The sequence below is a fragment of the Triticum aestivum genome, chromosome 5A, assembly GCF_018294505.1.
Source record: "Triticum aestivum cultivar Chinese Spring chromosome 5A, IWGSC CS RefSeq v2.1, whole genome shotgun sequence".
Lineage (NCBI taxonomy): Eukaryota > Viridiplantae > Streptophyta > Magnoliopsida > Poales > Poaceae > Triticum > Triticum aestivum.
The window spans coordinates 633,243,586-633,270,862 of record NC_057806.1 but is presented as its reverse complement, the minus strand read 5'-3'; the positions used below and the strand labels follow the sequence as shown (position 1 = coordinate 633,270,862).

The 27,277-nt window shown below is 42.3% G+C and overlaps 1 protein-coding gene across 1 annotated transcript; it reads left to right on the top strand.

Moving 5' to 3' along the window:
- Positions 1–480: 480 nt before the first annotated feature.
- Positions 481–9,194, top strand: LOC123105487 (uncharacterized). Its single transcript, XM_044527568.1, has 6 exons — positions 481–961; positions 1,684–1,754; positions 2,356–3,110; positions 6,192–6,303; positions 8,214–8,842; positions 8,919–9,194. Exons 1-6 carry the CDS (start codon positions 652–654, stop codon positions 9,022–9,024), a joined length of 1,983 nt encoding a protein of 660 aa, XP_044383503.1. The 5' UTR covers positions 481–651; the 3' UTR covers positions 9,025–9,194.
- The last annotated feature ends 18,083 nt before the right edge of the window (positions 9,195–27,277 follow it).

Genomic DNA, 27,277 nt, shown 5'->3' with positions numbered 1-27,277 from the left:
GTACTCTAACTAATCCGTGGATATAAAGAACGTGTTTCTAGGAAACCCAGAATTTCATGGTTATGGAAAAACGACTACTAGTGGTTTTTCCAAAAACACGTTTCACATATACTGGATCGTAACTGAACTTCTCATGATGCGCTCGTTTCTCACGGCCCGCTCCTACCTATACTCACAGGAGCGATGGTTATCCAAACAAGAAATTAGATAGGCCAGCTTTTAGCCTTTTTGACACCAAACGTGATTCTACATAAACTGATTATTCATAGAAAAACTAGCAAAACCGATTTTACTAAAAATCTGCTATAAACAAGTTTTTGATAAACGCATGGCTAAGTATCACTATCCAAACAAGCACGAATCACTAGTAGTTACAGCTATGCCTATGCCTATGTCCATGTTGGAGAAGTCAAAAAAATATCCTGGACTCAGGGTGGTTGTTACAGCCCAATAGCAGCACAGGCCAGATGTCTACCAGCAGCACAACCCAACGGGCCAAAATTTCCCAGACACGCGCCTTCCCCTTCGTCCCCAACTCCGGCCGCGCAGCTCCCACCTCCGCCCGAGCTCCCTCCCCGCGGCGACCGAGGAGATCCCGGCGCCCCGCCCGCGCTAGACGCGCAGCCCGATCGTGACCCTCCGTCGCGCGGGATGGCGGCGGCGGCTCATCTGCTGGGCGACGACGGCCGCGGCTACGAGCTGGCGCGGCGGCTGGAGGCCTGCGGCGCGTGGCGTGCGTGGCTCGGCGACGGCGCCCACGCCTCCCTCGCGCCGCACCTCGCGTCCGCCTCCACCTGGGACGCCTTCCTCTGCCCCTCCTCCTCCTCATCCTCCTCGCCCCCGCGCCAGCTCCTCCTCCTCCAGCTCCGCGTCCGCGCGCTCCTCTTCGACAAGGCCTCCGCCGCGCTCGTCCTCCGCGCCGGCGCCTCCACCGCCGGCCCCCACTCCCTCAACGCCAGCTGTGAGTGAAGCCTCTTCCTCCTCCACCACCACCGCTCGCGCCACTCTGTTGCTGAGATTTGGGGAAATCCTTTGCTGGCACGAACCACTGGGCCTGGGTTCTGAAGAATCCGAGCTAGAAATTTGTAGGCGAGGTTGACTTGGTTACATGGTGTTCTAGGTTTCATGGGGATGATCAATGTGTACATTCCAGTGTCTTCAGTGGGATGTGGTGCCATTCATCATAGATCGATATGTTTTGGTTACACCCTATTATCGGGTGTTTGCCTACTTCTCCAACTGATTACTATCTCTTACTGATTAGTAACCGAGGATTGAAATGTTATCCGTGAGTTCAATTTTAATGTCTGAGGCCTGCTGTAGTTGTTTGGATTTGAAATGGTATCGTGGCTTGAAATGTAGCATATCTTGCATGTTTTTTTCTTTTCTTAAGAGGTGTTATTAGTTGCAACTGTAACTGCTTTGGAATTTAAGTCAAGACTATGTTTTCTCTTCTTCCATTGGTTAAGTTCTGTTGGATGTCCTAAATGTCTGTGCCAATGTCAGATGCAGAAAAAGGTGACAAAATGTGCTAGCTCAAGATTTGAATAATAACTAGTTGTTGATAAGAAATGATTAATATTCGACTTGGAGGAAATGGTGTAATATCGATCTAGGTTGCTATCTGCTAGGGCTTAAATGTCTGCCATTATTGATCGTGATTTTCCTTTTTGTTGATCCCAGATCTTCAGCTTCATGGAGATGATATTTATTTCTCGTTGGAAGATGAGCAGGAAGATAACACTCAACATCAAGTATAGTTATATTCCCCATTTAATGTTTGTTTGTCTTAGTATCCGCTGATATATGCAAATCTTTTTCAAAAGCTTGTTTTTGCTGCCTGATATTTATTTCTGTTTGAAACATCTTATAGTAATTTCCCAAGTTATGAACCCTTGTCACAGTTTTTTCATGACATGTTCAAAGAACCTTTTTTTTATATAATAGAGACTGTTGCTATTGTTGCTTATCTTGATCCTACACATGGTTTCCTGAAAGCCTCCTGCGCCATAGTTGTAGGAATGGTTCGACCTATTTTGTTCAAAAACTTTGAAACTAGGTTCTTGATGGGGACATGTTGAATAGATCTCACTTTCACCCTACTTGCCGTGTTATAATTCATGCTACACGTTGGTCTCATATTAAAATTAAATGTTACATATTTCATGCTGCCAACCTAGTTACATACCTGACTGTTGAATGTGTTCCTTAATTGCTATAAAACACATCCATATTTCTTCTCAGTTTGCTATATTAACTCTCTATAGCATTTTTGGGTGGTATATGCTAACTAAGAGGGCAAGAGTTCCATTCCTATGTTATATTCTGATGGTTATAACTGTTCTTGTTCTGCAGATGCAATCTGGAACTGCGTTTAGTCCAAGCAGGGAGAGTTCGATGTTATCTCAAAGGCACAAGCGACATGATGAGTTACCTGGCACATGGTACAAGCAATATGCTGAAAAGTTCAGGACATTGCATGGCAAGTTTCGCCCAGATGACAAAGAAATGCCAAAGAGAACACCAGAGGGAATGTCTGACTATCTTAAGGTTTGCAGTGTGCATAAAAGGAAGAGGACTGTGTTTATGGACAATCAGGGTCCCAACATTATGTTGGAAAATGGGGAATTCAGTAATTTAACAGATGATCCTTTCATCCCGGAAATACAATTTCCAGCTGACTGTGTTCCAGAAAGTGCAATCCCTAGAGAGAGTGGGATATCTATCAGCAATAAAATTGAAGTTCACGGTGTTCTTGATAATTTACCGGCACCTGTTAGTCGCAACACTGCAATGCTCGAAAGGTTTGGAATGATGCCTGAGTACTACAAGACAGGAAACAAATATAGAGGGAAGGATGTATCTAAAGTAGAAGGAAAATCTTTAAGTCAAGAACAAGCATTGCTTATCACACGGAAGTTGGTTGCTCGATACTTAGCGGTTGCAGGCTTTGAAAGTGGAACTGCAGGGTCTGTTGATGATTTTTCAGATATCATTGTTAAGCACATCTCTAAGCTAGGGCGCAATTTGAAACTTATAACTGACAGCTACAGGAAACAATTTTCGTCCATTGAGCTTCTTAAGATGTTCCTACAGACTGTTGGCTACAGGTATGCTGAGCCTTTTTTTGTATACATGTTTCTTTCTTGTTCTGTTTGTATACCTGTAGCCTTTTTTGTTTACATTTTCTTTCTTGTTCTGTTTGTACTCCTTGCGTTCTTGTCAGTATTCTGTAGATAAAAGAAAAGAACTTTATGGCATATGACCTGCTTAAAAATAAACATTTTTGTTTTTCTATCTGAAATCATATTGCTGCTCTGACAAATATGCTGATAAATGTACTAATGAATGGGAACAATACCTAGTTTTAAAAGAATGGACCCTGAATTTTTCTCAAGTTAACTCATGACAGGCATAATTTCTAGACAGCCTTACCCTTGCATAATTGCAAGGAGGCTGGTTTGAACCCAGGACCTCCAGGCCACAAGTGGAGAGACTCTACCACTGTGCCAGGCCTGCCCTTCTATGTGTCACTAGTATTGAATGGGAGAAATCAGCTGAACTTCCGCGCCAGTAGTATACCACGTTGGTGTTGTTATTGGACTTACCTCCCCCCGCAACCCTGACATGTTGGTGAGGAAGAAGGCAAAATCAAAATGGGAGGGGAGATATACACAAGGTTGTCAGGGAAAAGGAGATTTTATCTGCATTGATCACTGTTTGGTAGGGTTCAGGTACATGTTTTGCATGTTCCCCGCACATGGAGTTAAATTTTCCCATGTGGCCATACTTAGTAGGGCATGCCAGCTAACACCTTTTTCACCAAGCTTCACAATACTGTTCTACCTTGTGTCACTGACAATGGTCTCTGAGCATGCACTGTCAAGTTTAGTATGCCTGCTTCCCATGTTTTCCCTAGTTATGACTTCATTCCTGATCTTCACCGCTGATTTGCTGGATACGTCATGGTCGCAAACGGGACCATGCCACTTTGCTTCACTGAGAATGGTTAGGATAAACAGTGATAACTTCTCTTGACATCTATTTAAAGGTTCATTTATTTGTTTCAGTTTCACACCCTCACTATAATGTTTTCCTTATTTCTGCTGTCCTAACAGTAGATTTGACCATGTCAGCATGGTTTCCTATAATATTACTTTCCACATTATGCAATTTATTATGCATTAGCATTTTAGCAGATCTGTGAATGTGACACACTTTTGACCGAAAATGATATTCTTGATCTAGCTCCCTTCTGTTGGAGTATAATGTCCGGCCCTCTCTCTCAGATCGGTCTTTTGGTTGCATTGGCTAGAGCATGCACTTCTACATGGTATCAGAGCCAAGAGGTCTTGAGTTCAAGACCCGGCTGGCGCAATTAAATTGCAGCCCACTTTCGGTCCACGTTTAGGCCTGAGGGAGCCACGCGTGAGGGGGAGTGTTGACGTATAATGTGCTGCCTAGTCTCATCCATCAGATCGGTCTGATGGATGAACTGGTTACTCCCTCCGTCCGTGAATAAGTGTACTTCTACCATTTGTCCTAAGTCAAAATTTTATAATTTTGATCAACTTTTTAGAAAAGAGTAGTAGTATATATGACATCAAATTGGTATATTATGAAAATACATTTCAAAACAAATCTAGTGATACTAATTTAGTGTCATAAATGCTGCTACTTTTTCCTATAAAGTTGATCAAAGTTTTAAAACTTTGACTTAAGACAAATCCTAGATGTACACTTATTCACGGACGGAGGGAGTAGGTGCATAAACTTACAACCAACAGGTTCAGGGTTCAAAACCCAGTAAACGCAATAAATAATTGCGGCCTGCCCCCGCTTCCGCTGCCCGCGTCATATAGCTCCAAAGGAGCATAGACGTGAGGGGGAGTGTTGGAGTATAATGTCCGGCCCTCTCTCTCAGATCGGTCTTTTGGTTGCATTGGCTAGAGCATGCACTTCTACACCTTCATCCTAACTCCTGTGTGTCCATACTGACACAGTTCTATCTTTATGGTTAATAACTACCCACGGTATGAGCTCATAAATACCTTAATCTTCTAATATTGCTTTGAGTGATGCTAGATTGTGCCAACTCCACTAGGTGCAACTTGTTTTAGGACAGGGTCATATAGAACAATATATATGCTTCTCTAATAATATTGCACAAAGAGTTCATTACTAAAAACCACCACTTCAGGGTACCGTATTACAGTTTAGCCCAACGTTTGAACTTGGTAGCTCTGGAATTGTATTATGGCACTCAGGAACTTGTTGTTTTAAGTAATTATCTCTTTGACAAAGAAACCACTTAACTGTGCCCTGTCCCTGACTAGAAGAGAAATGTTTGAGCTTGGGAAAGGTTTCACTATCCATATGCAAGGTCCTAGGTAAGTTGAGTATTTAACAAGAGAAGTAGGGAAAACGTGCAAGTGGTTATAATGACATTTAGTTTTTGAAAATGAAAAATCTACAGTACGGCTTAACTAATTGAGGTACTCTGCTAATAGAATTGGTTTATTTTGATGGCAGAGCTGTACACATTTCAATGCATATGTTGTTTAGCAAATAAACTGTTGAGCTCATGATTTCCTTTTTTGATGTAACATTTAGTAACATTGGACCCTTGATGGAGATTACAAAGATGGGCAGTAGGTGCTAGATTGTGCCAACTCCACTAGGTGCAACTTGTTTTAGGACAGGGTCATATAGAACAATATATATGCTTCTCTAATAATATTGCACAAAGAGTTCATTACTAAAAACCACCACTTCAGGGTACCGTATTACAGTTTAGCCCAATGTTTGAACTTGGTAGCTCTGGAATTGTATTATGGCACTCAGGAACTTGTTGTTTTACGTAATTATCTCTTTGACAAAGAAACCACTTAACTGTGCCCTGTCCCTGACTAGAAGAGAAATGTTTGAGCTTGGGAAAGGTTTCACTATCCAATATGCAAGGTCCTAGGTAAGTTGAGTATTTAACAAGAGAAGTAGGGAAAACGTGCAAGTGGTTATAATGACATTTAGTTTTTGAAAATGAAAAATCTACAGTACGGCTTAACTAATTGAGGTACTCTGCTAATAGAATTGGTTTATTTTGATGGCAGAGCTGTACACATTTCAATGCATATGTTGTTTAGCAAATAAACTGTTGAGCTCATGATTTCCTTTTTTGATGTAACATTTAGTAACATTGGACCCTTGATGGAGATTACAAAGATGGGCAGTAGAGTGGCTAGCCACCCAGTTCATCAAGATGCTCAAGTACAAAATCAAAATAATCTCCTTCAAGCCCAACAGGTTGGCAACTACTGCTGGTTACCATACTTTATGTTGTGTATACATTGCTTACCTTTTTTTCCTACCATTTCTGTACGCTACTGTCATAATTTCTTCCTTACTCGGTAGGATTATTTGTTTATACTATATTTAAAAAGCCTGTACCCACAATCATGCAAAGTTGATGGATTCAGCCAACTAACACTACAGTACGTATGGTATTACACGGCATCTAAAATGCCTGTACCCACAATCATGCAAAGTTGATGGATTCAGCCAACTAACACTACAACACGTATGGTATTACACGGCACCTAAAACACCTCTAGAAGACGAAAAAATGCCTCCAATTATTTTGTGTGGCATTTCTATAAAATGGTAGAGAAGCTCATGAAGGGGAAAGTCAACCGAGGCGTTTTCTAGTAACGCCTGGAAAGATCTGGCATTCAGCGGCGTTTTACAGACTCCACAAACGAGGTTTCCGGGTGATTTCCCAAAGCGCCGTAAACTTGTCGATCAAAATTGAAAAACAGAACAAACAAACACCGTGGGGTCTTCTCTTTATCTCTTTGTATCTTTTCTGTGCTAAATGGCTATCTATCTCTCTTTCAGGGCTGAGACTTTAAATTAAATTTGGCTAGACAAGCCCAGTAGCGAGAGAAATGTCATCAGTACTTGCCATTTCTGAACTACGTTTACGCCTTTTAACTACCTCCAACTCTTTCTCGCCAAGCAGTATGGGACTAAAACAACCTCTCGTGAGAACAAAAAAACACACAGTATAAATAGATGGGCACGCATGATTCGAACGCTGCATTGGCTGGAAAACATCGTAGCGTCCTTACCACCAGACCAAGAAAGGTAATGTTATTGGCAAGAAATTCATATGCCCTTTTTACTGATACATACACGGGCATGTCCCCTCCATTAACGACGACACCCAGGAGTATCCATTAGGAGGTGTTTCTTACAAACGCCTCAAAACCTGCATCAATTAGAGGCTTTCCAGAAAACGCCTCCAAATCTATGTCTGGTTTGTGGCGATTTGCAAAAAATGCCCTGTAAGCTTCATCCAGTCCGAGGCGTTTTGGAAAAATGCGTTTTGGAAAAATGCCTTAAGCTAGAGATGATTTGGGGCGAACCTGATAAAATGCCTTAGATGCTGTTCTGAGGCGTTTATAAGAACGTCCCGAACAGAAGGCCATCTATTATTAACCGTAAACAAGCTCTTTGGCTAAGCTGCCCGCAAGTAAATTTACTTGATGGGGATGGATATTGGTGTCTGGCTGGTCATCATTACAGCTGTGTAATCTTGCTGATACTTCTATTTTTAGAGGCACTTACAAATTAATATTAGCGCAAGTACCTTTGAGATTTAGCTAGAACGGGTTGCAAACCAATGTTCGTACCTCAGAGTAGGCCTCCTTATTCTTCTAATTGTTCAGTCTCCTATAGAAAAATTCTGCTAATTCTTGCAAATTGGAACCAACTCCCAGAACTAATGTTGGGTTTGACCATTCACTGTGATTTGCTACCCATTGAACTGGGAGTGGTTCTAGAATTTAGTCTCTACATTCACCCACTGAAGCAGCTGGTTTTGTAACATCAGGCTGGTTTCGAATGGTCACTAATCACAGTGATGGGAACTATTCTGCTTCTGCTACATTTGTTTGTTTGGTTAGTCACTGTTTGAAGCAAATGGTTTCTTTCCTTTTTATTGTGATCCAATGGGGAGGAGCTCATGGACAATAATATTAAGACACCTACCCGATGGGCTACTGCCCAGTTCTCTGCTATTCTTTTTATTTATCATTGATATACGCACTTGAAACTATTACTATTCTCGGAAATTTCTTCTCTGTGAAACCCTAACATCATTTTGTCATGCTGCCGCCTAACATTAACACATAGCTAATATGCTTAATTGGCAGCTCCAGAGGCAGTACACTCCTCAAATGACTATCCATAACCAGAATCTGACAGCACAGCAGCAACACCAGCTGCTGCAGCAGCAACAGTGGATGAGGCGGAACCAAATGACGGGTCCCCGTGGTGCTCTTACGATGTCGGACAAAGCCCAGGCCCTGGTAAACGTGAAGCTCGAGAACACCATGGATTCACAAATAGATAGCCCGTACGGATCTCTCACCAGACAACAACAGCAGATGCAGCAGCTGAGGCACCATCAGCTACTGCAGCAGCAGCAACAAAAGCAGGTCCAGCAACAGCAGCTACTGCAGCTTCAACAGCAGCACCAGCAACAGCAGCAACAGCAGCTCCAACCGCAGCAGCAGCAACATCAGCAACAACTCCAGCCGCAGCAGCAGCAGCAACTCCAGCAGCAGCAGCAGCAGCACCACCAGCAGCAGCAGCTCCTCCAGCAGCAGCACCACCAGCAGCAGCAACAGTTTCAGCAGCAGCTGGGCATGTCCGGAAACCAGAGCGCCCAAGCCCAGCTAGCGCAGCAGCAGCAGCAGCAGCAGCAGCAGCTGGGCATGTCTGGAAACCAGAGCGCCCAAGCCCAGCTAGCCCAGCAGTTCAAACAAGTGCCACAATCGATGTAAGCATCTCAGGGTTCTTGGCCGGTTTTATATGTCATCGTCTGCTTCAACCCTTTGATTCCTGTCGTGTTGTAGGAACTCTTACGGCATGCGGGTGCCGCCCGTGAAGGTGGAGGCGTTCCACGAACTGGTGAGCGGGGACTCGTCCAGCGACACCAGCAAACTCACATCTCCCAAGTAGATGATACATCCTTGTGCCGATGAAAATGTACACTGTAACTCTGTAATGTACAAAAGGGACGTACGTTCACTGTTCTTGCAATTCTACCGTCTCATCTGCTTTCACCAGATGCAAGAGGTTTATACTACTTACTAATTGATGTGATTTAAGTAATATGTACGTTATTATTAGCTCAGGTGTTTTCACGGTACCAAACATATCCTGCCTTGGCAATTTCCGGTTCTAAGAGTGGAGTTTTGGTTACCGGGCTGGCTACATGGAGCCTGAAATTTTAAACGATTCAAAATCACATTTTGAAGTTCCAAAAATTTCTGTAAAAGATGCACAAGCACATAGGGATGTTGTCTACAAAGTGTGTAAATTTTCATGATGATATAAGTTGTTATGTGAGCTACAAAAGAGAAAAGAAAATCATAAATTTCTATAGTGAAGAGTACATGTGCTAAAAATGCATGATTATGTCTTTTTTGTGTAGCCTACATCATATAATGTATTTCATCATGGAACTCTTCACACTTGTAGAGCATATCCTAAATGTGTATGTGTATTTTTCAGATTTTTCAAAATCTGAGTTATGGGATCTTCAAATTTCGAGCATCATGGAGCGCTTGCTTCGTTAGCAATTTTATTTTATTTTGCATTGAGCGGAATAATTTGCAAGTTTGCGCAGACTACTTTTTTTTTATCGGAATTCCCAAAATCATCGTAGACTCTTTTCTTGTTTTTGAAAAAGTGATCCAGTAAACGTCCTTTTCTGCAAGATCATTCCAACCGTCCGTCAACTGCTCCCTCGGTCCCTTTTGACACCTGATTATCCACCGCACGTCCAGAGAACCCACGGCGACGGTGATCTCCGGCGTCCCTATCAGAGCCATCTCACACGGATAAGGCAGGAAGTTTCTTCTTCCTTTTTCTCGAACGTTATGCAATCTGGTTCGCCCATTCTAGAGGCCTTCCGGACACATGTGACCTTTTTTTTCTGTCAAATTTTTTATTCGAATCGCCTGTTTTTTTTTGCCCTTTTATCTTTGTTCTGAGCACCTGCTTTATGGCAGGATAACATTGCTTTAGCATTGGTTCTCGCAAATTGTTGTTGCCTTTCACTCTCGCTCAGTGCAGAGACGTCTCCCTCGCGTATCCACATTCCACCCAACCGCAATAATACTAAGAGAAGAATTAATCACAGATTCATCACTACTGAGCACAATGAAGGAGCAACACGTGCAAGAGTATAAAGAATCGCAAGCAGAGGAAATGGAGACAGTAAGATGATAAAGCCTTTGTTACTGATGGATTCGAGTTACAAAGGCAGGCAACACCGTAGTGACTAGTGAGATAACAATAATAAGGGAATACGTTCATATATATGGAGGAGAGAGATCATGATATATTATATAGCGTGGCAACAACGTGGTAAATATCCTTGATGAGGGCATCTCTTTGTACAGTTGACAGCATGCCAGGCCGGATGCCCTGGCTTGGCCTTGGGTGATCTAGCCGACGAAGATGATGGAGGGGTCGCAGCAGCACTCGTCGATCAGGCAGCAGCAGCAAAGCGCGGCCAAACTGCACAGCAGGAAATGAAAGCACACAGTGAGTACTGTGAGTACGCTGATCACCAGTGGCTAGGTGAAGTAATTAAGCTAGGGAGTTGATAATCCTAGCCTACTTGTGCTAGACAGGGAGGGAGCCGAATCATGAGAAAAAGTAGCGGCCGGGGACAAGCAATTAGCCGTGCGCAGGGTAAGTGGTAAGTACGTACCAGCCTTCGAGGAAGCTGGGCTGGGGGCGCGGCGGCGGCGCGGCGTACTGCGGCGGCGCCATCACCGGCGGCCCCTGGTATGGCCCTCCCTGGTAGTAACCTGCACACATACATAAATGACCAACAACACACAGACCATCAAGATCAAGATCGAGAAACGAAGCCTGGCCGGCCACATCTTGGATCCTCTTCTCCATGCCGAGATGAGGGTGAGCGTACCTTGCGCGGGGTAGGGGTAGGCGTACTTGGGGTCGCTCATCCTGATCTCTCCCGGATCGACGAGCTCACTACTTTCTGTGTGTGTGCACGGTGAGTGACGCCGGGGACGGATGGGGAAGGAAGCGGCTGGAAGACGATGGACGGGTGACAGTGGAGCAGGTAAGTGGCTAATGGCGTTTCTGGGCGGCGGGTGCGTGTACTTATAGCCGTGTGCGCGTCGCGCGGGGGGTAAAGGCGGTAGGCCATGATGCGTGTCGGCCGAAGGAGGCGAAGCGATGCTTCTCCGGTGTGGCGAGGCATCTGGAAAGCGCAAGCAAAAGAGGGCCGGGTTGCTTTGCTTTGCAACGAGGTTTTGGCATCCGATTCAAATCATCTTTGCAACGAGGTTTTGGCCGCACGTATCAAATCATCTTGCGCTGGCCGGCGATGCCATCCCAGCCGTGCGTTGTGTTCCCACCCACACCGCGCTGCGCGTATGCCTTCTCTTCCGCTCTGCTGCGCCGGTGCACGCTGGCATGCATGCATGGGCATGGCCGCCGTGTCATCCTTCCGTTTCGCGGCTCGAAAAGGGGTTTTTCTTTCCGCTTAGGGCGGCTGTCTTGGTTCTGGCACCCCCCTAACATAGCAGCAGGAGGAGGCCATGTGGTCAAGCCGCGTGGGCGTGGTCTGGCCCTGGAGGAGTTTCGCACGTCTCCACCGGCCAACACTGCTGTCCCGGCTGTTCTCCGCTACGCCACCTTTTCTTTTTTTTTCCACTTTTTGAATGCCTCTTGCTCATTGGTCCATGACTACGCCACCTTTTTTTTTCACTTTTTGAATGCCTCTTGCTCATTGGTCCATGATTTGGTTACTCGAGTCACCGGATTCGTATCCCCGGCGAGGCGGAACGGCGGCAGAGGCGAAGCAGGGACGAGACCTTGTCAGAATGGTTAGAGCAGCTCTTTTAGAGAGACGTCGTATGTGACCCATCGCGTTTCTTTTCTCGAATCAATCAAAGAATGCCCCCACCCAAGTTTACAACTACATCATCAAGACACGCTACTCCTCGCCACGCCCTCACCTCGCTACCGTACCGAAGAAAGGGTTTATGTTCCTTTTCAGTAATTCAACCGACCACACCATGCCCTCTAAACTTACTCAACGTGTAACTGCTCGATCGACAGCCGTGCTTCATCCAACAGGATGGCATTCCTGTGCTTCCACAGCTCCCAAACTGTTAACACGAAGATGGTGTATAGATCCTTCCGGCCCATGTTGCCGGGTCCTTGCTTGCCGCACACCCATGAAGCAAGAGAGTCGTGTGGTGAACGGTCGCGTTAGTAATCGTCCGTATGAGTGTATGACGATTTAGGTCAACAAAGCTCGGTACAGTTAAATCGTTATCCTGTGCTTCATTCATCATGTTTTCTCTCAAGGTTGTGCAAAATCCAACCCACCCTTCTACATATTTGGAGGATGTAGCGTTTTCTTTCCCCCAGTGCAATTCATCCAAAATAGTTTCGTACAAACTGCATTTCTCCTCCCGCTCCTCTTCACGTCCTCTCTTTTGCCTTCCCTCCCTCGCCGTAACGCCACCTCCTCCTGTAGGCAGCCCTTACCGACAACGCCATGGACTTTACCCCGACCCCTGCGGCCCATTCCCCCGGTTTCGAGCAGGATCCCACGACTTCCTCGCCTGTCGCACCTGCAACCCGCCTTCCACAACTCGAGCATAGAGGTGACAAACCCAATGCTGCCAAGGAAGAAGGCGGCCGCGTCAACGTCGTCCCATGTGCCTCCCCTCCTCCCTTCGTACCGCGACAAGCAAAACTCCGGTGCATGTGTACCCCAAGGCACTCGGAATATCATTTTGTCTGATTGAGTGATATGTGACAGTGGAAGAATGGTGGCAGTTGTATGATGTTTTTATGCGTAGTGATGCTTATGTGCAGTTGGAAGGAAAGATGGTCAGTAACAAATTATTCTTTAGTATGATAGGTGATTTGGTTGAGACTAATGATTTGATCTTGATGGCATGTCCGTGGGGCACTTTGAGCAATTGGGATGTGGTGAGTAAAAGATGTTGAATCAGATCAATCCCAAGCGGAAAGTAACCTTCCCAGCTCGAGCTCAAATAAGCTCGAGTGAACAGTAAAATCGAAACAAATTCAAAAAAAATCGCAATTTTTTTTGTGACAAACATTGACAAGAGCTCTAAGAGCTTGCAATTCTTTTTGAATTTTTCTCAATTTTCCTGTTCACCCAAGTTCATTTGAGCTCGGGTTGAGAAACTCCATGTCCCTCCCAAGCCTCCAAGGAAAGAAATCAATTTGGGCCACAAATTACGCCAACAATGAGGACATTGCTTTTGTGATTGAGTTGAGGGATTCAAATCAAAGAGTACAAACTATTGGTTGGGCGCGAAGAGCGGTTGCATCACCACCTTGGGCATAAATCTAATCGTACGGTCCAAGATATCTCAAAGTGAATGGGTACGATTCAAGAGATATGCAACATTGGGTGGGTTGTTTGTAGTAAGTGAGGAACTCTCTTTCAAGTGGTGTCACCTTTGACCAATATAGGTGCCAATAAGAAGTGGAAAATGAGGAATCAGGAGTTTCCTCCCAAAAAGTGGGAGCTCATGGAACAATTCCTCTCCATAGTTGGATGGGGGGGTTAGGAAGATGATTGTGATAATGATGATAGGGTTCCTATAAGTCCCAGTACGACGTCTAGCACGAGGAGGCCCGACAGAAGGAAGAGATCAAAAGAGAGGGTCAATGATGCGAAGAAACCAACAGTCATCCCCATTGATTCTACACCAACACCCCAAGCGCCAAGTGGACCGATGACTAGAGCCCGTGCACGTGCCATTGAAGAAAGGTTAACTCACTCTTCTTTGATCTACCCTTCAATTCACTTGAGACATGGATACTACCTCAAGTGGATAGTCTTTGCATACTTAGGTACCAAGGGAGCGGCCATGGAGAAGCTAGGGAACAAGGCCAAACCATGGCGGGCCAAGAAGAAGAAGAGAAGGAGCCAAATCCTGAAGGCAGTGGTACTACCGACCCTACAAGCGGTACTACCGCTCTTGGTGCAACTATAGATACCCGGGCCGGTACTACTGCTCTTGGTGATGAGGTTATTGCCCACCGGGTAGGCCCATGGTGACCTAAAACCCAGCAGGGGCCCACAAAGGCCCAAAGCCCATGGTTCATGTACCAGATAATCGCATGCATGTGAGGTTTTTAGTCATTTGGGGTATGCTACCCGAGTGGAGATTTCCATCACTCGGCTTAGATTGAAAGGAAGATATCTTCATTCAGATGTGCCTCACTCGGATGAAAGTAATCTAGCGGCCATGAGCATTAATTGAAGCATTACTGAAACCTTGAAGCCTGGCATTCCATCTAGTAATTATGATGCCCGTTACCGCCAGTAGTGGGCGGACATCATTAGTGTTTAATTAACCTGTAACATAGCAATAACTAGGAGGCAGAGACTCCTTATAAGCACCTCCCTGGTACCTGGTTATAGGTTCATAACCTCTGTAATCTCACACACATACGCAGGATTAATCTCCGAGGAGAATAAGACTAGGGTTTTTACCTCCACCACGAGGAGCCTCAACCTGTATATCTCTTGTGTCACCCTCCCGCTCGCTAGATCAAGCCTCGTTACTGTCCCTCTCTTACTGTCGGACTAGTACATGAAGGCGTGCTTTGTCGCGCCCGCCAACATTGACAACAAATAATTGAACTATTTAGAAATAAACCAGGTGGGCTAACTATCATTTTAGAAATATAGGGGATAGATGTTTCTGAGATAGCAGTTTGAATTCAAGTTTTTACATGTAAGCAAAAGAAAAAACATATCACAAGCAATGGTTGTTAACAGTGCACCTCACTCGTGCACGAAGACCATGACAAATCACTATCCCAACGCTTAATTGATGATGTACCTGTGATTTGATTAATAAAGGGAGCCATGATGGCATTCCCTAAAAAAAAAGACTATCCCAACAACAACGGTGATGGAGGATTAAGTTGAATTCTATTGAGCAGCACGTAGATATTTGTTTCCGACTCCACCGGCTAGTAAACAATTTTTTTTACTAAAGACAACAATTGAGTTAATTGGCGGCCCATATGAGGAAAATTTGAGTTAATTGAATCCTCAGAGTGCATCAGGCACACAACAGAAGTCAGATCGAATTTGAGTTAATTGAATCCTCACCTGTTCTTGGCCTTCCTCATGAGGATAGTTTCACACAAGATTTAAAACTGAACTCACATTTCCATCAATAAAAACATAGGTAAGAACAAAAATATGTAGAACAAGGAAGAACATCGCCGCCACCAACACCCGAAACCCACCCAGGAAGTTTCTGTCACACCTGTTTGTCCTTTGTGATGCAGGTGGACAACAGTTGGACAACGCTAACGCCCACACGTGTAGTGGGAGAGAAACTCGCCCACACACTCTTTAGTACACAGACTGCACCACGTCACCATATGCATGCATGTAAGAATCTTTTTGGATTCCTTATTTTTAAAATGTTTTATCTTTTAAATAAAAAAATCCGATTGAAGATCCGTTTTCACCATTAAATCTCTCGCGATAAGATCTTTGAAACTAGATCTCATATCAATATATTTCGATGATTTTTTTCCGGTTAAAAGTTGCCATGTCTACTGCACATGAATTGTCATGGTGTTTACACTGAAGTTGTTATGATATATTTCAACTATTTTCTTCTACATTAAAAGTAAATTTTAATATTTATAAAACAGAAAATTAAGAAACTAGACTTGCCATGAACCATAAACTAATATTGCCATGATACATGCACTTAAAATTGCCATGGTTCATAAAAAAATATTTTTTATGGTCAAAGTACTGCAGTTGCCATCATCAAAATACTAAAATTGCCACGCTCTACAAACTGAAATTGCCATATGGCAACTTTAGTTTAAGCACTATGGCAACTACAATGTAAACATTGTGGCAACTTCTGGGTAATTTTTTTTCGTCAAAACATATCAACATGGAGTCTAGTTTTGAAGATCTCGTTAAGACAGATTTAATGGTGAAAACGAATTTTTAATTCAACTTTTTAATTAGGATTAAAACATTTTTAAGCCGAAAACTAAAAAGATTCCTGCTGATGTCATCTGTTCACATGTGGCAAAATGAATGATAAAGGAGGTGTGTGGTCGATGTGCAAGATGGCACACGTATAAGCGTTAGTTTTTTCGTTTACAAAAGGTATATATATCAATAGTCGAATTACAACTTCAGTAGGGATAAAACCCCCCCTATCCAGGCTAACGAAACTAGGAAATAAAAACGAGATATCTGCAAGAAAGGACAGCCAACCTACACGAAAGTAAATGGCAGCCGAGGAAATCAAAGGAAAACAACATGGAATCCCAGCACATATATAGAGCAACTAAGTGAAAAGAGGAGTACCGCACCTCCACTCCGAGCAAGACTAACAGGGCACGGCCGTGCTGCCATCCCATGCCATTATTCCGCCACCGCCGCTAGGATGATGAACACGGGTGACTCTATATCTCGCATCACGCGAGAGAATCTTGCGACTCGCTGAAGTGCCTAGCAGTCGCGCGAGTGTATGGGCCGGCCCAGTTCGCGGGAGGCCACTGCCTTGTTTTTATTTCGTTTTCTGTTTTTTTACTTTTGTTTACACTTTCAAATGTTCTAAACATATATATTACAAAAATATACTTTCCATAATGTTTGGAAAAATCTTAATCATGCATTTGAAAAACGTTAAAGGTGAATTGTTGACCATGTGTATGAAAAACGTATACAATAAAAATACAATGTGTGAAAAAAGTCTATCAAGTATTTAAAAAAGTTAATCAAGCTATTGAAAAAAATGTTGACCATGCATTAAAAAAATGTTAAACTTAAATGTGAAAAATGATAAATGTGTATAGAAAAAAGTTGACCATGTATATTTGAAATAATATTAAATATCTATAGAAAAAATGTTGAGCATGTATTAAAAAAATTAAACTTGTATTTGAAATATATTAAACTTGTATTTAACAAAATGTTAAATGTGTGTACAAAAATGTTGATCGTGTATCAGAAAAATGTTAAAATTATATTTGAAAATGAACAATGTGAATAAAAAAATGTTGACCGTGTATTCTAAGAATGTTAAACTTGTATTTGAAAAAATGTTAAATGTGTATAGAAAAAATATTGATCGTGTATTAAAAAGATATTGCCTCCGTCCGAAAAAGCTTGTCCCTCAAATGGATGTATCTAGCACTTGGTGTTAGATACATCCATTTGAAAAACAAGTATGGGACAAGTTTTTTCGGACGGAGGGAGTATTAAATTGTGACAAGATTTTTATTTTTCCTTTCTGGCTTTTTCCATGTGAGACTTTAGTTTTTTTTCCTTTTTTTCCTAACTTGTATTTAAAATTGCAAAAAATTGTCTAAAACATTTCATGACATCAAATAAAACGCTCACAGGCTTAAAAAAAATGTCCGTGCCATTTCTAGAAAATATTAATACAAATTATTCACGTTAATTTGATTTTTTATCTTAACATAATTCATGAAATTTAGAAAATTGTTCATCAAATTAAAAACACGTTTCACATTTAAAAAAATGGTGTATAAAAAAATGTTCAATGTGTGTTAAAAATATTCGCCATGTATTTTATAAATGTTTAGTGTCCATTTTGATAAATGTTCCAAATATATTCGGAAAATTGCTCAACATGTATCTACAAAATGTTCAAGCTGTATAAAAAATGTCTAATGTGCATTCTTTTGTGAAATACGCCTAATGTGCATTTGACAAATGTTCAACATGTATTTAAAAAGTGGAATGTTTATGTCCGGAAGGCCGGCCGAACGCTCGGCCGGTCGAGTTCGAGTCGCACGATCCTACTGGATCAAACGACGTCTGACAGCCCACATGGCCACGTCGCTACCGTAGCCTACCACCACTTCCCATCCCTCTCGATCCCTCTCGGTGTTCTTATCCGTCTGCTCGTCCACTCATCCCACTCCTTTCTCATCCCCTACCTCCAGCACCGCTCTCCACCCCCTACCTCCAGCACAAGCGCCCAAATCAAGTCGCTGGAGAAATCACATCTGTTCCCCGCCTTCCTTTTTTTTTGCGTCTAGATCGGGTCGAGACGAGCCTCTACTCGTCCACTACTTTCTGATGCGAGGAGTACTCAGGGGCTGATGCTATCCGGGGAAGCCATGGTCGTCCATCTCCTCATTCCCTCCCCCCCCCCCTCGGTGAGGTTGGAGGTTGTTGGAGAACACAGTAATTTCAAAATATTTCCTACGCACACGCAAGATCCATCTAGGTGATGCATAGCAACGAGAGGGGAGAGTGTTGTCCACGGCCCCTCGTAGACCGTAAATGGAAGCATTATGACAACGCGGTTGATGTAGTCGTACGTCTTCACGATCCGACCAATCCTAGCACCGAAGGTACGACACCTCCGCGATCTGCACACGTTCAGCTCGTTGACGTCCCACGAACTCTAGATCTAGCTGAGTGTCGGGGAAGAGCTTCATCAAAGGGGGTCCAAATAGAGCCCAGTGCAAATTTCAGTGTTCCGCAGAAATTTCAGTGTTTCGCACGAAGTTGTTTTTTTTTGCCTATTTCAGTGTTTCGCAGAAAAGGAATATCAAAGGGGGTCCAAACGGAGCCCAGTGCAAATTCCTACAACAACTTTTAGGAAATTATAATAAGATACCCTCTGATTTTGAATCTAATATTAAAGAATTTATTAGTTCACAAAAAAGTTTCAATGCTTTGATTGAAGAAAAATTGTCTAAGATTGATGAGTTGGCTAGGAACATGGATAGAATTTCTCTTGATGTTGATTCTTTAAAACTTAGATCTATCCCACCTAATCATGATATCAATGAGTCTCTCAAGGCCATGAGAATTTCCATTGATGAGTGCAAAGAAAGAACCGCTAGGATACGTGCTAAGAAAGATTGCTTTGTGAAAGCGTGTTCTTCTAGTTTTCATGATAATAATGATGAAGATCTAAAAGTTATTGATGTGTCTCCTATTAAATCTTTGTTTTGCAATATGAATCTTGATAATGATGGGACTGGAGATGAGTCAACTTTAGTTAGAAGGCGTCCCAATGATTCGGAGTTTTTAGATCTTGATGCAAAAATTAATAGAAGTGGGATTGGAGTGGTCAAAACTTTAGATAGCAATGAACCCACTATCTTGGATTTCGAGGAATTTTATTATGATAATTGCTCTTTAATAGATTGTATTTCCTTGTTGCAATCCGTGCTAAATTCACCGCATGCTTATAGTCAAAATAAGGCTTTTACTAAACATATCGTTGATGCTTTAATGCAATCTTATGAAGAAAAACTTGTATAGGGAGTTTCTATCCCTAGAAAACTTTATGATGAGTGGGAACCTACTATTAAAATTAAAATTAAAGATCATGAATGCTTTGCTTTGTGTGATTTTGGTGCTAGTGTTTCCACGACTCCTAAAACCTTGTGTGATTTGCTAGGTTTCCGTGAATTTGATGATTGTTCTTTAAACTTGCATCGTGCGGATTCCACCATAAAGAAACCTATGGGAAGAATTAATGATGTTCTTATTGTTGAAAATAGTAATTATGTGTCCGTATATTTCATCGTCCTTGATATAGATTGCAATCCTTCATGTCTTATTATTCTTGGTAGACTTTTCCGTAGAACGATTGGTGCAATTATTGATATGAAAGAAGGGAAAATTAGATTCCAATTTCCGTTAAGGAAAGGTATGGAACACTTTCCTAGAAAGAAAATTAAATTACCTTATGAATCTATTATGAGATCCACTTATGGATTTCCTACCAAAGATGGCAATACCTAGATCTATCCTTACTTTTATGCCTAGCTAGGGCGTTAAACGATAGCGCTTGTTGGGAGGCAACCCAACTTTGTTTTTGTTCCTTGCTTATTGATTCTGTTTAGTAATAAATAATTCATCTAGCCTCTGTTTAGATGTGATTTTATGCTTTTAATTAGTGTTTGTGCCAAGTATAACCTTTGGGAGGACTTGGGGAAAGTCTATGCTATCTTGCTGTAAAAAACAGAAACTTTAGCTCTCACGAGATTTTCTGCCAGTTTTTACTGGAGAGTGATATTTAGTTAATTATTTTTGTAGATGATTAATAGATAAATTCCTCACGTCCAGCAATTTATTTTAGAATTTTTGGGGTTCCATAAGTAGTCGAAACCTACAGATTACTACAGACTGTTCTGTTTTTGACAGATTCTGTTTTTCGCGTGTTGCTTGCTTACTTTGATGAATCTATGAGTAGTATCGGAGGATATGAATCATAGAGAAGTTGGAATAAAGTATATTTAACACCAATATAAATAAAGAATGAGTTCATTACAGTACCTTGAAGTGGTGTTTTGTTTTCTTTCGCTAACGGAGCTCACGAGATTTTCCATTTAAGTTTTGTGTTGTGAAGTTTTCAAGTTTTGGGTGAAGATTTGATGGATTATGGAACAAGGAGTGGCAAGAGCCTAAACTTGGGGATGCCCAAGGCACCCCAAGGTAAAATCCATGGACAACAAAAAGCCTAATCTTGGGGGTGCCCCGGAAGGCATCCCCTCTTTTGTCTTCGTCCATCGGTAACTTTACTTGGAGCTATATTTTTATTCACCACATGATATGTGTTTTGCTTGGAGCGTCTTGTCTGATTTGAGTCTTTGATTTTTAGTTTACCAAAATAATCCTTTCTGTACACACCTTTTGGGAGAGACACACATGAATTGGAATTTATTAGAATACTCTATGTGCTTCACTTATATCTTTTGAGCTAGATAATTTTGCTCTAGTGCTTCACTTATATCTTTTTAGAGCACGGTGGTGGTTTTATTTTATAGAAATAATTGATCTCTCATGCTTCACTTATATTATTTTGAGAGTCCTTTAGAACAACATGGTAATTTTCTTTGGTTATGAATTTAGTCCTAATATAATAGGCATCCAAGATCGGTATAATAAAAACTTTCATAAAAAGTGCATTGAGTACTAGGAGAAGTTTGATACTTGATAATTGTTTTGAGATATAAAGGTGGTGATATTAGAGTGTGCTAGTTGAGTAGTTGTGAATTTGAGAAATACTTGTGTTGAAGTTTGCAAGTCTCGTAGCATGCACGTATGGTGACCGTTGTGTGACAAATTTGAAACATGAGGTGTTATTTGATTGTCTTCCTAATGAGTGGCGGTCCGGGACGAGCGATGATCTTTTCCTACCAATATATCCCCCTAGGAGCATGCGCGTAATGCTTGGTTTTTGATGACTTGTAGATTTTTGAAATAATTATGTGAGTTCTTTATGACTAATGTTGAGTTCATGGATTATACACACTCTCACCCTTCCATCATTGCTAGCATCTTCGGTACCGTGCACTGCCCTTTCTCACCTTGAGAGTTGGTGCAAACTTTGCTGGTGCATCCAAACCCCGTGATATGATACGCTCTGTCACACATAAACCTCCTTATATCTTCCTCAAAACAACCACAATACCTACCTATTATGGCATTTCCATAGCCATTCCGAGATATATTTCCATGCAACTTTCCACCATTCCGTTCATCATGACACGCTTCATCATTGTCATATTGCCTTGCATGATCATGTAGTTGACATTGTATTTGTGGCAAAGCCACCGTTCATAATTTTTCATACATGTCAGTCTTGATTCATTGCCCATCCCGGTACACCGCCGGAGGCATTCATATAGAGTCATACCTTGTTCTAGTATCGAGTTGTAATCATTGAGTTCTAAATAAATAGAAGTGTGATGATCATCATTAATAGAGCATTGTCCCAAATAAAAAAAAGAAGAGAAAGACCAAAAAAAGAAGGCCCAAAAAAAGAAAAAATATAAAAATATAAAAAATAAAAAGGGGCAATGCTACTATCCTTTTTTTCCACACTTGTGCTTCAAAGTAGCACCATGATCTTTATGATAGAGAGTCTCTTGTTTTGTCACTTTCATATACTATTGGGAAATTTTCATTATAGAACTCGGCTTGTATATCCCAACAATGGGCTTCCTCAATTTCCCTAGGTCTTAGTGAGCAAGCAAGTTGGATGCACACCAACTTAGTTTATTTTGTTGAGCTTTCATACATTTATAGCTCTAGTGCATCTGTTGCATGACAATCCCTACTCCTTGCATTGACATCAATTGATGGGTATCTTCCTAGCCCATTGATTAGCCGCGTCGATGTGAGACTTTCTCCTTTTTTGTCTTCTCCACATAACCCCCATCATCATATTCTATTCCACCCATAATGCTATATCCATGGCTCACGCTCATGTATTGCGTGAAAGTTGAAAAAAGTTTGAGATTACTAAAGTGTGAAACAATTGCTTGGCTTGTCATCGGGGTTGTGCATGATGAGAGCATTCTTGTGTGACGAGAATGGAGCATGACCAAACTATATGATTTTGTAGGGATGAACTTTCTTTTGCCATGTTATTTTGAGAAGACATAATTACTTAGTTAATATGCTTGAAGTATTATTATTTTTACGTCAATATTAAAATTTTATCTTGAATCTTTCGGATCTGAATATTCATGCGACAATAAAGAGAATTACATCGAGAATATACTAGAAAGCATTCCACATCAAAAATTCTGTTTTTATCATTTACCTACTCGAGGACGAGCAGGAATTAAGGTTGGGGATGCTTGATACATCTCAACGTATCTATAATTTTTGATTGTTCCATGCTATTATATATTCTGTTTTGGATGTTAATGGGATTTATTTCACACTTTTATTTTATTGTTGGGACTAACCTATTAACCCGAGGCCTAGTGCAAATTTCTGTTTTTTTGCCTATTTCAGTGTTTCACAGAAAAGGAATATCAAACGGAGTCCAAACGGAATGAAACCTCCGGGAGCGTGATTTTTGGAACAAATGTGATCCAGAGGACTTGGAGTGGATGTCAAACAACCAACGAGGTGGCCACGAGGTAGGGGGCGCGCCTACCCCCTGGGCGCGCCCTCCCCCCTCGTGGGCCCCTCATTGCTCCACCGACTTACTTCTTCCTCCTATATATATATATATATATATCCATATACCCCGAAAACATCCAGGAGCACCACGAAACCCTATTTCCACCGCTGCAACCTTCTGTACCCAAGAGATCCCATCTTGGGGCCTTTTCCGGAGCTCCGTCGGAGGGGGCATTGATCACTGAGGGCCTCTACATCAACTCAATGGCTCCTCCAATGATGTGTGAGTAATTTACTTCAGACCTTCGGGCCCATAGCTAGTAGCTAGATGGCTTATTCTCTCTCTTTGAATCTCAATACAATGTTCTCCTCGATCTTCTTGGAGATCTATTCGATGTAACTCTCTTTGCGGTGTGTTTGTCGAGATCCGATGAATTGTGGGTTTATGATCAAGTCTATTTATGAACAATATTTGAATCTTCTCTGAATTCTTTTATGCATGATTGGTTATCTTTGCAAGTCTCTTCAAATTATCAGTTTGGTTTGGCCTACTAGATTGATCTTTCTTGCAATGGGATAAGTGCTTAGCTTTGGGTTCAATCTTGCGGTGCTCGATCCCAGTGACAGAAAGGGAAATGACACGTATTGTATTGTTGCCATCGAGGATAAAAAGATGGGGTTTATATCATATTGCTTGAGTTTATCCCTCTACATCATGTCATCTTGCCTAATGCGTTACTCTGTTCTTATGAACTTAATACCTTAGATGCATGCTGGATAGCGGTCGATGTGTGGAGTAATAGTGGTAGATGCAGGCAGGAGCCGGTCTACTTGTCACGGACGTGATGCCTATATACATGATCATGCCTAGATATTCTCATAATTATTCGCTTTTCTATCAATTGCTCGACAGTAATTTGTTCACTCACCATAATACTTATGCTATCTTGAGAGAAACCACTAGTGAAACCAATGGCCACGGGTCTATTCTCCATCATATTAATCTCTCGTTACCAAGTTATTCCTTGCACCGTTTATTTTGCAATCTTTACTTTTTATCTTTATTAGAAAAATACCAAAAATATTATCTTATCATATCTACCAGATCTCACTCTCGTAAGTGACCATGAAGGGATTGACAACCCCTTTATCGCGTTGGTTGCGAGGTTCTTATTTTTTTTGTGTAGGTACGAGGGACTTGCGTGTGGCCTCCTACTAGATTGATACCTTGGTTCTCAAAAACTGATACGTCCATTTTGCATCATGCTTTTATATCGATATTTATTGCATTATGGGCTGTTATTACACATTATGTCACAATACTTATGCCTATCCTCTCTTATTTTACAAGGTTTTCATAAAGAGGGAGAATGCCGATGATGTATACTACACAACCTTTTTCTTGTAGACGTTGTTGGGCCTCCAAGTGCAGAGGTTTGTAGGACAGTAGCAAATTTCCCTCAAGTGGATGACCTAAGGTTTATCAATCCGTAGGAGGCGTAGGATGAAGATGGTCTCTCTCAAGCAACCCTGCAACCAAGTAACAAAGAGTCTCTTGTGTCCCCAACACACCCAATACAATGGTAAATTGTATAGGTGCACTAGTTCGGCGAAGAGATGGTGAAACAAGTGGTATAAGGATAGTAGATAAAGGTATTTGTATTCTGAAATTATAAAAACAGCAAGGTAGCAAGTGATAAAAGTTAGCATAAACGGTATTGCAATGCTAGGAAACAAGGCCTAGGGTTCATACTTTCGCTAGTCTAAGTTCCCTCAACAATAATATCATAACTGGATCACATAACTATCCCTCAACATGCAACAAAGAGTCACTCCAAAGTCACTAATAGTGGAGAACGAACGAATAGATTATGGTAGGGTACGAAACCACCTGAAAGTTATTCTTTCCAGTCAATCTGTTGGGCTATTCCTATAAGTGTCACAAACAACCCTAGAGTTCGTACTAGAATAACACCTTAAGACACAAATCAACCAAAAACCCTAATGTCACCTAGATACTCCAATGTCACCTCAAGTATCCGTGGGTATGATTATACGATATGCGTCACACAATCTCATATTCATCTATTCAACCAACACAAAGGACCTCAAAGAGTGCCCCAAAGTTTCTACCAGAGAATCACGACGAAAACGTGTGCCAACCCCTATGCATAGGTTCATGGGCGGAACACGCAAGTTGATCACCAAAACATACATCAAGTGAATCACGTGGTATCCCATTGTCACCACAGATACGCACAGCAAGACATACATCAAGTGTTCTCAAATTTTTAAAGACTCAATCCGATAAGATAACTTCAAAGGGGAAACTCAATTCATTACAAGAGAGTAGAGGAGGAGAAGAAACATAAGATCCAACTATAATAGCAAAGCTCGTGATACATCAAGATCGTGCCAAATCAAGAACACGAGAGAGAGATCAAACACATAGCTACTGGTACATACCCTCAGCCCCGAGGGAGAACTACTCCCTCCTCGTCATGGAGAGCACCGAGATGATGAAGATGGCCACCGGAGAAGGATTACCTTCCGGCAGGGCACCGGAATGGGTCTAGATTGGCTTTCGATGGCTATGGAGGCTTTTAGCGGCGGAACTCCTGATCTATTGTGCGTTCTGAAAGTTTTAGGATACGTAGGTATATATGGGTGCAGGAAGTACGTCGGTGGATCTTCGGGGGCCCCACGAGGCAGGGGGTGCGCCCCCACCCTCGTGGGCACCTCCCTTCTCTCCTTACATCGGGTCCAAGTCCATCTGGTAGCTTTCCTTCCAAAAATAACTTCTCCAGTTGATTTCGTTCCATTTCGACTCCGTTTGATATTCCTTTTCTTCGAAACACTGAAATAGGCAAAAACAGCAAATCTGGGCTGGGCCTCCGGTTAATAGGTTAGTCCCAAAAATAATATAAAAGTGGATAATAAAGCCCAATATTGCCCAAAACAGTAGATAACATAGCATGGATCAATAAAAAATTATAGATACGTTGGAGACGTATCAAGCATCCCCAAGCTTAATTCCTGCTCGTCCTCAAGTAGGTAAATGATAAAAACAGAATTTTCGATGCGGAGTGCTACTTGGCATAATTTCAATGTAATTCTTCTTAATTGTGGTATGAATATTCAGATCTGGAAGATTCAAGAAAAAAGTTCATATTGACATAAAAATAATAATACTTCAAGCATACTAACTAAGCAATTATGTCTTCTCAAAATAACATGGCCAGAGAAAGTTCATCCCTACAAAATCATATAGTTTAGTCATGCTCCATTTTCGTCATACAAGAATGCTCTCATCATGCACAACCCCGATGACAAGCCAAGCAATTGTTTCATACTTTAGTAATCTCAAACTCATAAACCTTCAGGCAATACATGAGCGCGAGCCATGGATATAACACTATGGGTGGAATAGAATAATGAGGGGGTTATGTGGAGAAGACAAAACAGGAGAAAGTCTCACATCAATGAGGCTAATCAATGGGCTATGGAGATGCCCACCGATTGATGTTAATGCAAGGAGTAGGGATTGCCATGCAACGGATGCACTAGAGCTATAAATGTATGAAAGCTCAACAAAAGAAACTAGTGGGTGTGCATCCAACTGTTGGGGAACGTAGTAATTTCAAAAAAATTCCTACGCACACGCAAGATGATGGTGATGCATAGCAACGAGAGGGGAGAGTATGATCTACGCACCCTTGTAGATCGACAACGGAAGCGTTTGGTTGATGTAGTCGTACGTCTCCACGGCCCGACCGATCAAGCACCGAAACTACGGAACCTCCGAGTTCTAGCACACGTTCAGCTTGATGACGATCCCCGGACTCCGATCCAGCAAAGTGTCGGGGAAGAGTTCCGTCAGCACGACGGCGTGGTGACGATCTTGATGTACTACCGTCGCAGGGCTTCGCCTAAGCACCGCTACAATATTATCGAGGACTATGGTGGAAGGGGGCACCACACACGGCTAAGAATATGATCACGTGGATCAACTTCTCTCTCTATGGGGTGCCCCTGCCTCCGTATATAAAGGTTTCAAGAGGGGGAGGCCGGACGGCCATCATAGGGCGCGCCAGGAGGAGTCCTACTCCCTCCGGGAGTAGGACTCCCCCCCCCTTTTCCTAGTTGGAATAGGATTCGTGAGGTGGGAAAAGAGAGAGAGAGAAGGAGGGGGGCGCCGGCCCCCTCTCTCCTTGTCCTATTCGGACTAGGGACGGAGGGGCGCGCGGCCCAGCCCTGGCCGCCTCTACTCTT